Source organism: Oratosquilla oratoria, chromosome 24 (assembly GCF_046742065.1).
Source record: "Oratosquilla oratoria isolate Oo_2021 chromosome 24, ASM4674206v1, whole genome shotgun sequence".
NCBI classification, from domain to species: Eukaryota; Metazoa; Arthropoda; class Malacostraca; order Stomatopoda; family Squillidae; genus Oratosquilla; species Oratosquilla oratoria.
In genome coordinates, this window is record NC_134800.1 from 18,464,610 (window position 1) to 18,481,366 (window position 16,757).

Genomic DNA, 16,757 nt, shown 5'->3' on the forward strand with positions numbered 1-16,757 from the left:
ATGTAAGGAAGCTTTAGGAAAAGGTAAGGATGTTTTTTGGGACTTTATGAATTTGGAAAAGGCTTATGAAAGGGCAGACAGGTAGGCACTGTGGAGGGTATTGCAGATATATAGGAGAGGAGAAAAGCTGTTAAGAACAGTCAAGAGTTTTTACGAGAGTATTTGAGCTTGTGTTAGAATCAGAAATGGAGAGAGTGAATGGCTTGAAGTAAAGGTGGGACTTCACCAGGGATGTCATGTTGCCTTGGCTGTTCAGTTTATACATGGATGGGGTGGTGCAAGAGGTAAATGCAAGGGTAATGAGTTGGGGATTGGAGATGGTTAAAGGAAATGGAGAATAGTTGGAGATAAGCCAGTTGTTCTTGTTTGCTGATGACACTGCAACAGTGGCAAGATCAAAGGAGGGATTAAGTTAGTGACATAGTTTGGGAAAGTCTGCAAAAGAAGGAAATTGAAGATTGACGTGGGTAAAAGTAGGGTGATGAGATGCATATAAGTCAAGAGGATGGCAGCAAATTAGAAGCAATTATTAAGGGAGAGAGACTGGAGGAAGTGGATAGCTTTAGATACCTGGGTATGAATGTGGCAGGAAAGGAGTGGAGGTGAAGGTAGAATGTAGGTTGAAAGAAACGAATAAATGCCTTGGGGGATTAAAAAGTGTAATGAGAAATAGACATTTGGGAATGGATGCTAAGAGCCAATTGTATGAAAGAGTGATTGTACTGACGGCACTATATGTGGCAGAAGCATAGAATATAAGAGAGGAAGAGTTTAAATGTATTTGAAGTGAAATGCCTGAGAAGTATGGTAGGGTTTACCAGGCTGGATAGAGTGAGAAATGAGGTGAGGAAGAGAGCGGGGGTGGAAAGGGCGTTGGGGGATAGGGTTGATGAAAGTGTATTGGGATGGTTTGGACACATGGAAAGAATGAATGAAGAAATACTTGTAAAAGAGGTGTGGAAGTCAGAGGTGGAGGGAGTGAACATGGGGGGGGGGGCATCAAGGATGAGATGGATGGATAGAGTAAAAGGGGCATCGGGAAAGAGGGGCATGTCTGTTGAGGAAGGAAGGGAGAAAACAGAAGATAGGGGTGAGTGGAGAATGGTTTTGTATTGATGATGCTGTGATGCATATAAAGGAGTGGGTGGGGGATGAGCGGTGGTGAGAGAGTATGTGTGAATGATATTTTGACACAGCTTGAAGGGATTTCTCCTCATCTTCTGTTTTTCTGCCCAAGGGGACAAATGGGGGGGATCGCTGATTAATTGAAGCAGCCTTGCTGTGGTTGTGCTATGTCTTGCTGCATTCCCTCTGACCCAGGGATGACATGTCATCCAGAAGGAGCCAAGAAAAGAGGGAGGGGGGTGAATTGGAGTAGAGTATATGGGGATGAAATGGTTGGAAGTTGGTCAAGACTTTTGACTCTCCCTTATAAGGGGGAAAAAGCCCTTGGTATATGTATATGCATGGCTTTTGTTATCTTGAATATGCAAATAAATATTGTTTGCTTATTAATGGAAATATTCTTTTACAGGCTTTAGATTACTGTCACAACATGGGCATAATGCACCGTGATGTCAAACCTCATAATGTTATGATTGACCATGAAAACAGAAAATTGCGACTCATAGATTGGGGCTTGGCTGAGTTTTATCACCCTGGTCAAGAATATAACGTACGAGTAGCTTCCAGATATTTCAAAGGTCCGGAACTTCTTGTAGATTATCAGGTAAGAATATTAATAAATAGATTTGGATAAAGTTGGTAAACTTTTTTTATATACATTGGTAAAACATGGTTGAGACCAACAATAGGTGCCAGCTAGTGGTGATCCTGTGAGATGGTGTTGGAGAAAATCATCTCCCTACTGTGTGCACATGTGCACCCCCCCCCCCCCCACACACACACACAACCATTTACAGAATTATGAAAGGGATGGAAGTCCTCGACATAGATGATTTATTGAAGTGGGAGAAGGGGGGGCGGGAAAGAGAACATGAAAAGAAACTCAAAAAGGATAGTTATAGAAGAGATCTGAAAAAGAATAGTTTCCCACACAAGAGTGATAGATATCAGGAACAAATTGGATGAGGCAACAGTGTGTGCAAAAATATACAAGAATTTAAGAAACTAGATGCTGAGAAATACAAAGACAGGTCACTATGAGCATAGCTCTCTTCCTGTCTAATACAACTAGGTAAAATACACACACCTACACACACGTGTGTGTATGTGCATATATATAGTAGCAGGATTAGAGGAGGGATTAAGGAAGTCAGTGATAGAGTTTGGGAAGGTGTGCGAAGGAAGAAAATTGAAGATAAATGTGGGTAAAAGTAAGGTGATGAGATGTACAAGGGGAAAAGAAAGGCAGCAAATTGGAAACAAGTGTTAAGGGTGTGAATGTGGCAGGAAAGGGAGGAGTGAAGGTTGAGGTAGAATGTAGATTGAGAGAAACAAGTAAATGCCTTGGGGGTTAAAATGTGTAATGAGAAATAGACATTTGGGAATGGATGCTAAGAGGAGATTGTATGAAGAAGTGATTGTGCTGACAGCACTGAATGTGGCAGAAGCAGAGAACATAAGAGAGGAAGAGTTTAAATGTGTTTGAGAAGAAATGCCTGAGAAGTATGGTAGAGGTTCTAACTAGGCTGGATAGAGTGAGAAACGAAGTGAAAAGGAAAGCAGGGCTGGAAAGGGGGTTGGGAGATGGGGTTGATGAAAGAGTATTGGGATGATTTGGAGACATAAAAAGAATAAGTGAAGAAAGATTATTATGAGGTGTGGAAGGCAGAGGTGGAGGGATTGAACATGAGGGGTCGACCAAGGATGAGATGGAAGGAAGAGGGAAGACAGAAGATAGGGGTGAGTGGAGAATGGTTGTGTATGGATGATGCTGTGATGCATGGAAGGGAGTGGGTGGGGGATGGAGGGAGGTAAGGGAGTATGTGTGAATGATATTTTGATGCAGCTCAAAGGGATTTCTCCCCGTCTTCTCTTTTTCTGCATGAGGGGATGGAGAGGTGGGGGGGGGGGGTTGAAATTAAGTGAAGTGGCCTTGCTGTGGATGTGCAGTGTCTTGCTGCATTGCTTCTGACCCAGGGCAGTGAGCAAGAGGGAGGGAGGATCCATCATCCAGGAGGAGCCAAGAAAAGAGGGAGTGAGGGCATGTGAATGGTAGTGGAGTATGTGGGGATGAAATGGGTGGGAGTGGATTTGACTTTGGCTACCCCCTTTGTAAGGGGGAAAAATGTATGTATGTGTGTGTGTGTGTGTGTATATATATATATGTACATATGTTTATAAACTTTTTTTCTTTACTTTTTCGTTTAGGAATGTCCCCTGTGGGGCTCCAAGGAGAAGGATGCCTAGTCCCACTCCCCGTCCCTTTCTTCTCGCCTCTTACGATCCAAGTGGAAATACTTGGTGGCAGTATTCTTTTCCCCCACCACAGGGAATTCCCCCACAGCAGAAAATGAATACTCAGAGAAATGGTACAGGACAGCAACAAGGGGTTGGGGGACAGCATAACGGAGGGACAGTCGTAGTATAAAAGTGTCATCATTTCGCTATGAAGAGTTTTCCTCTATCATAGACAAAATGATGTGTGGCTCTGGTCCGTAGGGGCGCCCCATATAGACCCTAAAGTATCAACTGTATCAACTGCATGCTACTTTGCCACAATAACAAGCAGCCAATACCCCAGATAAGAGGGAGGGTGGAGGGGTGTAGAGTGTATTCAGGGATGGAATGAGTGGGAATGATTTTATGCCTTTTCCTTTTTGGCTACCTCCCTTGTAAGGGGGAAAAAGCCTTGGTATATGTATGTATGCATGTATGTTTATAAAAAAAAAAGCCTTCGCTTTCATTTAGAGGTCTCGATCAACTATTTCCACCCCACTTTTTCATATTAGGGAGCAGCTACTACTGCTGTTCCCTCTAATGAAATAGGAATGACATGGTTTGTTTGGATTTTACATTGTTAGTTTTCAACATGAAGATTTATTCCTATTGATTCGTTTATTTATTTATTTTGTTTTATTTATATTTATTTATTTATTTTATTTTTATTTTATTTTTTCTTTCCAGATGTATGATTATTCATTGGATATGTGGTCACTAGGATGCATGTTGGCAAGTATGATTTTCCGCAAAGAGCCTTTCTTCCATGGTCACGATAATTACGACCAACTTGTGAGAATTGCTAAGGTGCTGGGCACTGAGGAACTCTATGAATATGTTGAGAAGTATCAGATTGAATTGGATCCTCGTTTCAATGACATCCTAGGCAGGTGAGCAATGTGGTTTATTGATGTACAAATATAGATAGAAGAATTGTCAGGAATTTAAGATTTTTCATGAAAATTTGAACTTGTATATGGATTTGAATCTAGGGAGACATTAATCTATTAAAAATATAAACTGGTGTAATTTTGTTCTTAGCAGGACCAAAATAAGAATAACCACTTACTTTGTATTTACTTTCGTGTGACAGACATTCCCGAAAGCGATGGGAGCGCTTTGTTCACAGTGAAAACCAGCATTTGGTGAGCCCTGAGGCTCTAGACTTCCTTGACAAGTTACTGCGCTATGATCACCAAGAACGCTTAACAGCCCATGAGGCCATGGAACATCCCTACTTCTACCCGATCGTGAAGGAGCAAGGTCGCCTCATGAGTTCCCCAACACCTACAACAGGAATAGTAATGCCAAACGTACCAGAATAGTGGGTATGTAAATGATGTTCAAATATGAAATTGTACTACCTGTAGTGTGTGGTCCATGTATAGAGTATTGACTGTAGATTTTCTGTAGTCATCATTTTAGGGACTGTTGTGACATCCTAATGGATCAGGATTGCAGTACTTTTATTATTGGAGACTCCGTTTTAAAAAGAATATTCATCACACTTCCAGTACCCCTCTGTTCTGCTACCCTTGTATCTCCTGTACTATCTCTGATTAACTTCTTCATTGTGGTATTCTTAACCACTTCACTCCGGGCCAAAATCTCACGGGCAGCATTAGCTGCCAGACGTACGATGTTGCGTCATAATACTCGGAATATAAGAAATAAAGTCACGGGTGTATCGATCATTCTCTCTTTCACCCGTGAATTTTGATAACCATAGATAATGTGGTGAAGCCATTTTACAGAGTATGAGGGTCACGCAGGTACAACTACAATAAATATAATCAAGACGCCGACGTCGGCATCCTCGTGTACCCACTTGCTCCTCATGATGCCTACGTAGGCATCACTGTATGGAAGGGGTTAAAGATGGAAAGACTAGTTATCAATGATAAAATTGTAGGGCATCGGTTTCATTAGTAACCCCACCCCAGGCACAGTTCCAAGTGTGTGGGGGATGTTAACTGTGTTGTTGTATGGAATCAGTAACGTAAGGACTTTTAGAGGAACCTCAATGAACTGGAGCCACACTGCATTCATTTTTGGGACAAATCTCCTTTTAGAGGAGTGCTAAGTTTCTTTTATTTTCACTTTTGTTGTCCCACATTTCTGTAATCAACTTTGAGTCTTCTCTTTTACTACTAAGTCTCGACATCTCTGTTTTTCTGTGTTACTGTAGTGAGGGATATGAATGTTCCACATTGTCTTTATGCATATCATAGAAGGCAACTAAATAGGTAAAGTGAGGAAGAGTGGGATTTTCCTTTTGTTTAAGTTTCTCTTGTAAAGAGTCCAGGGCAAAAGATGATGTGACTGGTAAACTGAAACCAGAACCCTTGTAAAATAGGCCTTTGAATATGCATTGATAGAAAACAAGAAATGGTTAAAAAAAAAAAAAAAAAATTGGTGTTTGTGAGATAAAATGTTGAAATGCATGATAGCAATGAGTAAAACTAAACTGTAAATTATAACAAAGATTAAGTTGAGTTTGAGAATGTGGTAGGTGTCGGAAGTGGCAAGATGGTGAAGGAAGAAAAAAAAAATACTATTGGGATAAGAGTGATAAGGCTGTAGAAAGAGGATCAGAATAGTATTGTTGCTAGCTGGTTGGTGTGGCCGTTCTCTACCTTTACAGCAGCAACTTGTACAGGCTCCACACAACAATGCCTACACAGCCAGCATTGCATGTGGATAAAAGTGTGTGTGTGTGTATGTGTGTACAAAGAACAAGTGAAGAAGAGACCAGTAACGAGTACCTGTGTGTGATGGTCCTGCAAGAGGGACAGTAAAGCTGCTCATTTTCAGAATACATGAACTCCCTCATATCCATCTGGAGGTGCAGCTCTGAGGAGTCTGTCTCCAGGCTGGGCCAAAGATCTATTTCTCTATTAACTAAAACTGTACAATGCTGAACATGATTGGTCTGCCAAGGCCTCAATGGACCAATGCAATGTCGAAAATGGAAATACCCTTAAGTGGGCTGAATTTTCACACCATTTGAATGTGCCACCTACCATCATAGCATTGTGGGCAGAGCTAATCATCCTGCCAGAAACCCAACACATTCACTTGATATCTTGCCAGTATTAGGGGAGGATTTGTACCAAGTATCCTGTGTGTCCCCTCCTCTTCTAATCCCCCCCAGTGTTGTGAATATGGGCACTAGTAAGGATTTATCAGAGAAAATCATTGCCCAGATTGTAGTCCTAAAGAAATCCAGTTGTACAATGAAGGAAATAGACTTTAAGGGTGAGAAGAGGCTTCTTGACAGGTCAGTGATTCGTGTACCCAAATGCCAAGATCCTACGATTCACAGTTCAGACTGACACCTCACCAAACAGTTCAGGGTTACATTCCTTGATTTTCCATGCAGTCACTCATGGATTAGACTCAACCTGGTCTTTTATAATTGTCTGGGCTCTTTTATTGGTCTTCGTTGGCTTTCCAGGGCATGGAGAGGCCACTCTCTGGGTGAAACTTGGTAACCCAGTGTCTAACATTTCGTGAACATAAGTCAACCTGTTAAGCTATTTACTTCTTTGTATGACTGGGCTTCTTTAGGGCTACAATCTGGGAAATGGTTTCTTGCAATAAATCCTTACTAGAGTCCATATTCGAAACACTGATGGGGTTAGAAGAGGCAGATGCACCCAGGATGCTCAAGGCACAAATCCTCCCCTCAGTGGCAAAAAACTGAGTGTGATGGTTTCAGGCAAAATGATTAGCTCCACCCACAATGTTACGATGGTAAGTGACACATTCAAGTGGTGTGAAAATTCAACCCCCCCCCTCCCTCCCCCATTAACCACTTCCATATGGTGACACCTACGTAGGCGTTATGAGGAGCAAGTGGGTACGCGATGATGCCGACATCGGCGTCTTGATTATATTTATTGTAGTTGTACCTGCGTGACCCTCATTCTCTCTAAACTGGCTTCATCATATTTTCTATGGTTATCAAAATTCATGGGTGAAAGAGAACAAGCGATTGAGCAGCGACTTTATTTTTTATAATGCGATTATTATGACGCAACATTGCACACCTGGCAGCTAATGCTGCCAGACATGCGATGTGCCCCAGAGTGAAGAGGTAAAGGGTTTTTCAATTTTTGATATTGTGTTACACAGCCCGTCTCCTCCATTTCTGCATGAGGGGACAGAGAGGGGGTTGCCAATTTAATGAAACAGCCTTGCTGTGGATGTGCTGTGTCTTGCAACACTGCTTCTGACCCAGGGCAGTGGGTGAGATACAGGGATGACCCATCATCCAGGAGGAGCCAGGATAAGAGGGAGGGAAGGGGGTGAGTGGGAGTGGAGTATGTGGGGATGGAATGGATTTTATGCCTTTTTTTTTTTTTTTTTTTTTTTTTGCCACCTCCCTTGTAAAGGGGAAAAATCCTTTGGTATATGTATGTATACATCTATACCAATCTGGTAAATGTGTATAATCTTCCATGTTATGGTTGTTATTATCATCACACACATGTGTGTGTGTGTGTGTGTGTGTATGTATATATATATATATATGTATATATGTATATATATATGTGTATATATGTATATATATGTGTATATGTGTATATATATATGTATATATGTGTATATATATATGTATATGTGTTTATATATTTATATGTGTATATATATGTATGTATATGTGTTTATATATGTATATATATTTATATGTATATATATATATATATATGTATATATATATATGTATATATATATATATGTATATGTATATATATATGTATATATATATGTATATCTATACAGTATATGTATATATATATATATGTATATGTATATATATAATGTATATCTATATATGTATATACATACATACATATACCAAGGCTTTTTTCCCCCTTAGAAGGGGGGTAGCCAAAAAGAAAAAGGCATAAAATCATTCCCACCCATTCCATCCCTGAATACACTCCACACCCCTCCACCCTCCCTCTTATCTTAGCACCTCCTGAATGACGGGTCATCCCTGCACCTTGTCCACTGCCCTGGGTCAGAAGCAGTGTCGCAAGACACAGCACATCCACAGCAAGGCCGCTTCATTAAAACGGCGACCCCCCTCTCCGTCCCCCCATTGCATAAAATGAGAGGACGGGGAGAAATCCCTTTGGGCTGCATAAAATTTTGCTCACACATACTACCTCACCCCCCATCCACCCGCCCATTCCACCTCATGCTATCACAACATCATCCATATACAACCATTCTCCATTCACCCCTGTCTTCTGTCCTCTCCCGTCCTTCCTCAACAGACATTCCCCTCTTCCCCAAAGCCCCCTTCACCCCATCCATCCACCTCATCCTAGGACGTCCCCTCATGTTCACGCCCTCCACATCTGCCTTCCACACCTCTTTTACTAGTCTTTCTTCACTCATTCTTTCCATGTGTCCAAACCATCCTAATATTCTTTCATCAACCCTATCTCCCAGCTCCCTTTCCACCCCTGTTCTCCTCCTCACCTCCTCATTTCTCACTCTATCTAGCCTAGTAACCCTCATCATACTTCTCAGACACCTCATCTCAAACACATTCAAACTCCTTCTCTCTTCTTCTCTTATGTTCCATGTTTCTGCCCCATACAGTGCTGTTGGCACTATATATATATATATATATATATAGGGATGACCTTTCATCCACATGGAGCTGAGATGAGAGGGAGGAAAGTGTGGTGGATGGGAGTGGGTACATGCCTTTTGATTTGGCTACCTCTCATATAAGAGGGAAAAAGCCCTTGGTATATAGATGGATATGTAGTAAACATGCAGTGCATACATACTATTGATTACCTTTATTTATTTTGTCTTGCAGACCATAGGAGGTAGACATTTAGTTGCTCCTGGCTAAAAACTGACAAAGCCCCTTCTCGGAGAGAGTGAAGACAACAGCGGCCACAGTAGCAGCTGATATGAACAGATGTCTGTTCCATGCTGCCAAATTGTGTGCAAGCAATGCTGGGATTGATCCGAACTCTGCTTCCAAGCAGCTGTGAGCAACTAGAAAGGACACTAAAACATTTTGTAGTTTTTCAATGGTTTTCTTAGCAAGGTGAAAAACGTGAAGAGGTGAAAGAAACTGCTATAGTATTTTATCTGTGATTGAAAGCGAGAAGCTCGGGACTTTGAATAACGGAAAGAAGAAGAAGTCTAGTGGAAGGGGATCTCTATGAGATCTGGATGAAAAGGAAAGCTTCACTTGGAAAGGAAAGCTTGACTTGGGTCCTTCAAAAGTGTGTAGTTGAGAATGTTACTTTGCCTTACTCATCCTTTGTTCAAGAGTGCGAGGCAGTAATATGAACACTTGTTATTTAGTTGTTAAAACGTCAGGTGATTCCCATTTTATTGGTGAGCAGCATACTTGAAATGCATGTGGATGAAGAAGATATGTACGTAAGGAAAATCTAAAAGTTTCAGAGAGGTGATTGAATCAACTTATAAACTGGTTTATATATAGCAGTATCTTGCTTGATTGTAATGATCCATATTTTTTTTTTTTTTTTTTTTCCACTTGCAGTTAACAGTATCAAGAGCAACAACAAAGAATTTTTTTCCATGTGGTGAGCTCAGGCATGTGGCAACAACAAATCTTTGAAAATAGGTAAAAAAAAAAAAATGTCATTTTGCAATAAATGGATGACAAATATATCATAAGCTAATCTGATTCCCTTAGTTAACCTTGTCTGTGAATTCAGTATATATCTTGGGATGACCAAGGAAGGGTGGTTGCCTTTGAGTTGAGGCCAATGGTATTGTGGTTGGTTTAGTGGAACAAGACTAGTTTCTCCCTGGAATTAAATGTCACTTCGTCTTGCTGTACTTAAACTGAGTGAAAGCACGATTTTGATGCTGAATTTAAGATATGAAGTAGGGTGAGGCTTTTATCACAAGTGCCAATTAGTTTAATGGTTGATTGAAATAGAATTTGGTCAAGACCAAATCCTGTGTTCAGGCAACCTTGTTTTATAATAATGCAACAGCAGTTTGTACACAAAGCAATGGAAACATATCTTGTGGGCAGTAGTATGTGACAAGAGGGAGGTGTTGTTGCTGTTGCCCTTCAGAGTACTAGAGCATAAGGAAGATTAATAATGATAATCCAGAGGGGCATGGTGGGTGGGAAGTCTTAAGTGAGCATTAATAAGCAAGGCAGTTAATCACACCTGGCTGTTTAATTCAGAACTCTGCAATATTTCCCATTGAATACTGTTATTGTATTAAGTCTGTCACATAGTAAAAGATATGCTACACATGCATACTCTCGGAATTTCTTGATGGTTTTTTTTAGTGAGTTGTAACAGAAATGATGTATAACTGATATATTATCATTGCTGGTGTGGACAATTACACTTGAAAACCGTTGCTGCAGTTCAGAGGTTTTACACACATTTGTAGTATAAACAAATTTCAAGGTGAGAGAGCCTTTAAATCCTACATTGCTAGGATTTATCATTTTCTTTTCAGTGCCATTCTGATAATTGGGGAAAGTCTAATGAATCTCATGCAATGAAGGTATTCAATTTTTGCTTGCTTAAAGGATATATATTATGAATCTCCAGCATTTAAAGTATCCAGTCGTTGGTCAGGAAACATTGGATTTAGCAGATCACATTTATTTATGTATTTATTTTTTAGTTTATTTCTATTATGATTATTATCATTATTATTATGATTTTTTTTTTCTTCTTTTTCTTTTTTCTTTATTTTTCTTTCTTTTTTCTTTTTCTTTTTCTTTTTCTTTCTTTTTCTTTGCACTCTTGAAATGATGACCGAGGAATGGGAAGGGTGCATGTAATCCAAAGAGTGGATTAGCTTTAAAGAATTGAATGCTAATTCAGTGATATGAATAATTTGCCCAGTATTACATTTTTTTATCCTAAAGTTCTTCAGTCTAAGAGTGGGTTAATGTGTTGGATGTGGGAGTGGAAGGTCATTGCACATATTGTTGATCACACTTTATAAATTAGCTTTTGTTTGATAAAGTTAGATTAGGAAAGAGTGACGAGTTTGTTACTTTCCCTCCCATAACATTAAAACCCAGAATGCAAATTCTTCAAAGCTGTTTCAACTTTGCATCAGTCCCATTTTTCCCCCTTTTATTTCATTAGTTAACAAATTTGGGTCCTTCTTTATACAGTATGTATATATATATATATATTGTTTCACTTCCCCCATTATTGCTATTCTGAATTGATTTGCCACTTAAGGAATACTAAGGTTTGTTCCTCCTAATGAATTTTCACTCTCCTTTAATAAAGAATAATTTGAAAACTAAATCACAAAAACAGTCTGCAATTGGTGATTCTTGTAAGGAAGAACTTAAGAATGGATGTGAAGAGAACTGGTAATGACAGTCGTTTCACTTATCTTTGGCATTACCGAGACTTTGGGTGTGGTTTCCAAGATTATAATATCTTCCTGTGAAGAGAAGAATACTGTTTAATCACAATATTCTGCCCCTCCTTTACACTTGTTTTTTCCTCATAACTCATCCTCTTTAGTGTTTCCTCCTCAAAGGATGGCTCTCTGCTGTCTCACCACCTTGCAAGGTCCACTGGGATTTACTCCTATCAGGGAAGTAGATGCAAAGTGTGTAGTAGCAACTGACTGACTTTCAGTGTACTCGGTCACTGTTGCAACTTCTGATTATCACCCTTGGCATGTCAGGTGTTTGGGGTTTACTGAAAGTCAACCTATAGTGTTCAGTCTTTCCATTCTACCCGATTTGTCTTGTATAATAATACTGTAGTAACAAAAATTCATTCTTCCTATTACTAACAGAAGTTCCACCGCCAGTTGTGCACGGCAGTGGGGAGCAGGAGACAAATGATCTCTGGAAACAACTAGTCACTATGTACATGGGGTAGGGGTTGCCCAGTGCTGGTTTCTTGGTAGCAACATAGCTCTACATTTGCCTTTGTAGAAGAGCAGCTTCATTTAAGATCCACTCTGTTCACCCCACTTTGGGAAAGGGGCCAGAAAATGTACCCTAAATAGTTTGATTTTTATTATTATTATTATTTTTTTTCTTCTCCCACCTGGCTGGGCTTGTACATCGATGGGGTGGTGCGAGAGGTAAATGCAAGGGTGGTGGGTCAGGGATTGGAGATGGTTAAAGAAAATGGAGAAAAGTGGGAGATGAGCCAGCTGTGGTTTGCAGACGACACTGCACTTGTGGCAGGATCGGAGGAGAGATTGAGGAAGTTGGTGACAGAGTTTGGGAGAGTGTGAAAGAAGAAAGCTGAAGATAAATGTGGGAAAAAGTAAGGTGATAAGATGTACAAGGGATGAAAGTGGCAGCAGACTGGAAGTGAGCATTAAGGGAGAGCGACTGGAGGAAGTGGATTGTTTTAGATACTTGGGTGCAAATGTGGCAGGAAAAGGTGGAGTGGGGGTGGAGGTAGAATGTAGATTGAGAGAAGTGAGTAAATGCCTTGGTGGATTAAAAAATGTAATGAGGAATAGACATTTGGGAATGGATGCTAAGAGGAGACTGTATGAAGGAGTGATTGTGCCAACAGCACTGTATGGGGCAGAAACATGGAACATAGGAAGAGGAGTTTGAATGTGTTTGTGATGAGGTGTCTGAGAAGTATGATAGGGGTTACTAGGTTAGGTAGAGTGAGAAATGAGGTGAGGAGAACAGGGGTGGAAAGAGAGTTGGGAGATAGGGTTGATGAAAGTATTAGGATGGTTTGGACACATGGAAAGAATGAGTGAAGAAAGACTAGTAAAAGAGGTATGGAAGGCAGATGTGGAGGGAGTGAACATGAGGGGATGTCCTAGGATGAGATGGATGGATGGAGTGAAGGGGGCTTTGGGGAAGAGGGGAATGTCTGTTGAGGAAGGGCAGGAGAAGACAGAAAACAGGGGTAAATGGAAAATGGTTGTATATGGATGATGTGATGCATGAGGTGGGATGGGGGGTGAGGTAGTATGTGTGAGCAAAATTTGACGCAGTCCGAAGGGATTTCTCCCCGTCTTCTCCTTTTATGCATGGGGGGACGGAGAGTGGGGGTCACCGATTTAATGAACCAGCTTGCTGTGGATGTGCTGTGCCTTGTGACACTGCCTCTGACCCAGGGCAGTGGACAAGGTGCAGGGATGACCCGTCATCTAGGAGGTGCTAAGATAAGAGGGAGGGTGGAGGGGAGTGGAGTGTATTTAGGGATGGAATGGATGGGAATGATTTTATGCCTTTTTCTTTTTGGCTTCCTACCTTGAAAGGGGGAAAAAGCCTTGGTATATGTATGTATGTATGTACCTGGCTGGGGAACCACGCCCAGCACTTTCACCCAGTTTGTGGCCATAACAAGACTAATAATAGAAAGGAAGGGAGCAGCAGCAGTACTACCAGATTCAATAAAAACGCTCCTGCTGCTACCCCACCCCACTCTGCAGTATCTTTCTCTCACACACACACACGCATACATATAGATAGAAGAAGATGGAAAAGGAAATGGCATATAGGGCTGATGTAAGAGTAGTGGGATGGTTTGGACACATGGAAAGAATGATAACAAAGATCAATAAAAGGTGTGGATGGAATGAACTTGACAACTGAGGATAAGATGAATGCATGGGGTGAAAGAGGGCTTTGAGCAGAAGGGGAAGTGTGTTGAGCAAGGAAGGAAGAAGGTAGGGGTGAGCAGAGAATGGCTGTGTATAGAGATACTGTGATGCAAGGTGGGAGGGGATGGAGGCTGAGTATGGAGTGGATGTGTGTGAATATTTTGATGCAGCCCAAAGCGATTTACTCCTAGTCTTCTCTATTTTCTGCATGAGGGGATGGAGAGGGTGGGTCTAAAATTAAGTGAAGCGGCCTTGCTGTGGATGTACTGTGTCTTGCTTCATTGCATCGGACCCAGGGCAGTGGGTGGAAGACAGGGATGACCCTTCATCCATGAGGAGCTAAGATGAGAGGGAAACAAGTGTAGTGGATGGGAATGGAATGGGTTGGAGTGGTACATGCTTTTTGACTTGACTACCTCCCTTATAAGGGGGGAAAAGTCTTTGGTAAATATAAATCTATCAAGATGTGTATATAGATCTATATCACACACACACATACACACATATATACAGGTGGTCACCGCAATTCGACAGGGATGGGGCGGTCTATCATCGGTCGAACCTGGGTTTTGTTTAATCATGATGCAGTTTTTCCTATAGGAATACATTGTAATTAGGGGGGATAGGGACCGACCTCCAGCCCAGACCCCCCCCAAAATATCACTATGACCTCTAAAAAAAAAAACTAACTTACGACTAAATCAGTAATATTAAAGGCTTCATTTATATCTAATTTTGTTTATTAAACACATTAAGCTGCTGTACAGTACATTTTTGGTGGTGGATGTTGTGGCCTGCAAGTCCTCCCACAGTGACAAGGCATGCTCCTGCAAGAGCCCCATGCTGATCTGCATCTTGCGTTGTGTCCTGTCCTCTATCCTCTTGATCAACATGCCCTCCATCGTGTCGAGATGGGAGTCCCTTGAGCCACGGAGAACAAGGGAAGTTGTGGAAGATGTTGATGCAGTGACATGGCGGTACTTGTCCCTGTTCTTCCAAATCGTTGATACTGTTGATCTTGGGACACCCATTTCCGCTGCAACGGCAGAATGAGCCATACCTGCCACACACTTTCTTATAAGCTCAAGCTTATCTTTGAAAGGCAGGAAAGTGTGTTTTAGGGGTGGGGCCAGAGGTGGATTTGCGTGACATGGTGGAGGTGGAACAGTGGAGCATGGCATGCCTCAATGATGGCTGGGGTGAGAGTGAGACAGAGTGGCGCATTGGGAGTGGCAGCAAATTCAATTGGGTGGGTGGCGCGCGAGATTTGAATGTCAAATTGTTGAGTCTGGCTGTCGAACCTTGAGGGTTGGGTATAAATTAGCTACTGTCGAATTTGCGATAATTCAAATTGCGAACGGTCGAATTGTGGTGACCCCCTGTGTATGTATGTATATATATATATATATATATATATATATATATATAATATATATATATATATATATATATATATATATATATACATATATAAATATATATATATATACATATATATATATACATATCACATATCCCCATATATATACACATATCCCATATCCATATATATATATCCCCATATATATATACACATATCCCCAATCAGAAACCGTTTGCAGTGTGACATAATGAAACAATGTCTACTTACCTCCCCCCCCTCCCCCAGTGGAGGGAAGTATCTGCAGTCGCCACAGGAGAACAACCACTAAACTACAGCAATTAGCTACTTCAATACTGCTGAATGACCATGCATTTCCAGTATTGCATCGCTACTCCAGTCCTCGTCTTAACCCATAGAGAGATGAGGAGATCCTGACTTTGTGTACACGATATATATGCCCTTAACTTTGCTAGTGGACCATCCCATACTGCACAATGCCCCTTCAATATGAATAGGGACTTCAGATCCTTGTGTGGAAAAAAAAAAAATTACAAATGTAGACACGATTGGAGCTTGAATCTAGATCTCGGCTCTACATGACTCATTCCCTTGCAACCAGTGTCCCAATCCAAACTGAACTACGAGCAACCTTCAGCATAAGCTTGGAAGTATTTACTGCCTCATGACTACTAAATTACATGAAATCAGAACCGCAAGATTCATGGATGAATGCTTAAAACAAGAATAATAGTCTTGAAAGTGAAAAGATTCCATACTCCACATTGATACTAACCATTGCCCAACCCAAACTATCATCTATGCAGGATAATAGAATAAGAATATGCTAACCATGTATCATGGTTTTGATACCCAGCACTTTGAGTATACCAAGTAGTATCACTGCCTAACATGCATGTATTTGCACTGGTCATACTTTATAATTATGGTGCCCATGCCTAAACCCAAACAAATGTGCACATTGTTGTTAAAAACCCACAAAAAATTTACTGCATATTGTACTCGTTAACAATCTGTACATAAATGGACTCTTGACAGTAACCCACCCTTCCACCATCAACCCCATAATACCCCATACCAATAGTTGTATGTGACCAAACCCAACACCAGTGCATTTATTTTTATGAGTGTCATGGACTTGTCCTGAACTGGGAAAAACTAGCTTCGGCAATTCAAATCCAATTACAAGAAATGGAACTGGGTTCCCATATAGGAGTCTACACCTCGTCTCCCCTTTTCCTTGTCAAGCCAGATTAGGAACAGCAGTCCTGCTACCTTGAGCAATTACGCTTCATGTCGTTCTTGATACCAGTCTCCTTTAGAAGATATCACATCAGAAACGCTACTTGATCTTTCACAATTGAAGGGAGGA

General features: G+C 41.0%; 1 protein-coding gene across 2 annotated transcripts in view; it reads left to right on the forward strand.

Annotated features, from left to right (window-relative positions):
- Positions 1–10,080, forward strand: part of CkIIalpha (casein kinase II subunit alpha) — a 38,526-nt gene extending 28,446 nt beyond the window's left edge. For both annotated transcript variants that reach the window (XM_076207775.1, XM_076207776.1), the window contains 4 exons: positions 1,535–1,729; positions 4,090–4,292; positions 4,496–4,730; positions 9,248–10,080. In XM_076207775.1, coding sequence (XP_076063890.1) covers positions 1,535–1,729; positions 4,090–4,292; positions 4,496–4,727 — 630 coding nt within the window. In that variant the 3' untranslated portion in view covers positions 4,728–4,730; positions 9,248–10,080. The remainder of the gene's footprint in view (positions 1–1,534; positions 1,730–4,089; positions 4,293–4,495; positions 4,731–9,247) is intronic.
- The last annotated feature ends 6,677 nt before the right edge of the window (positions 10,081–16,757 follow it).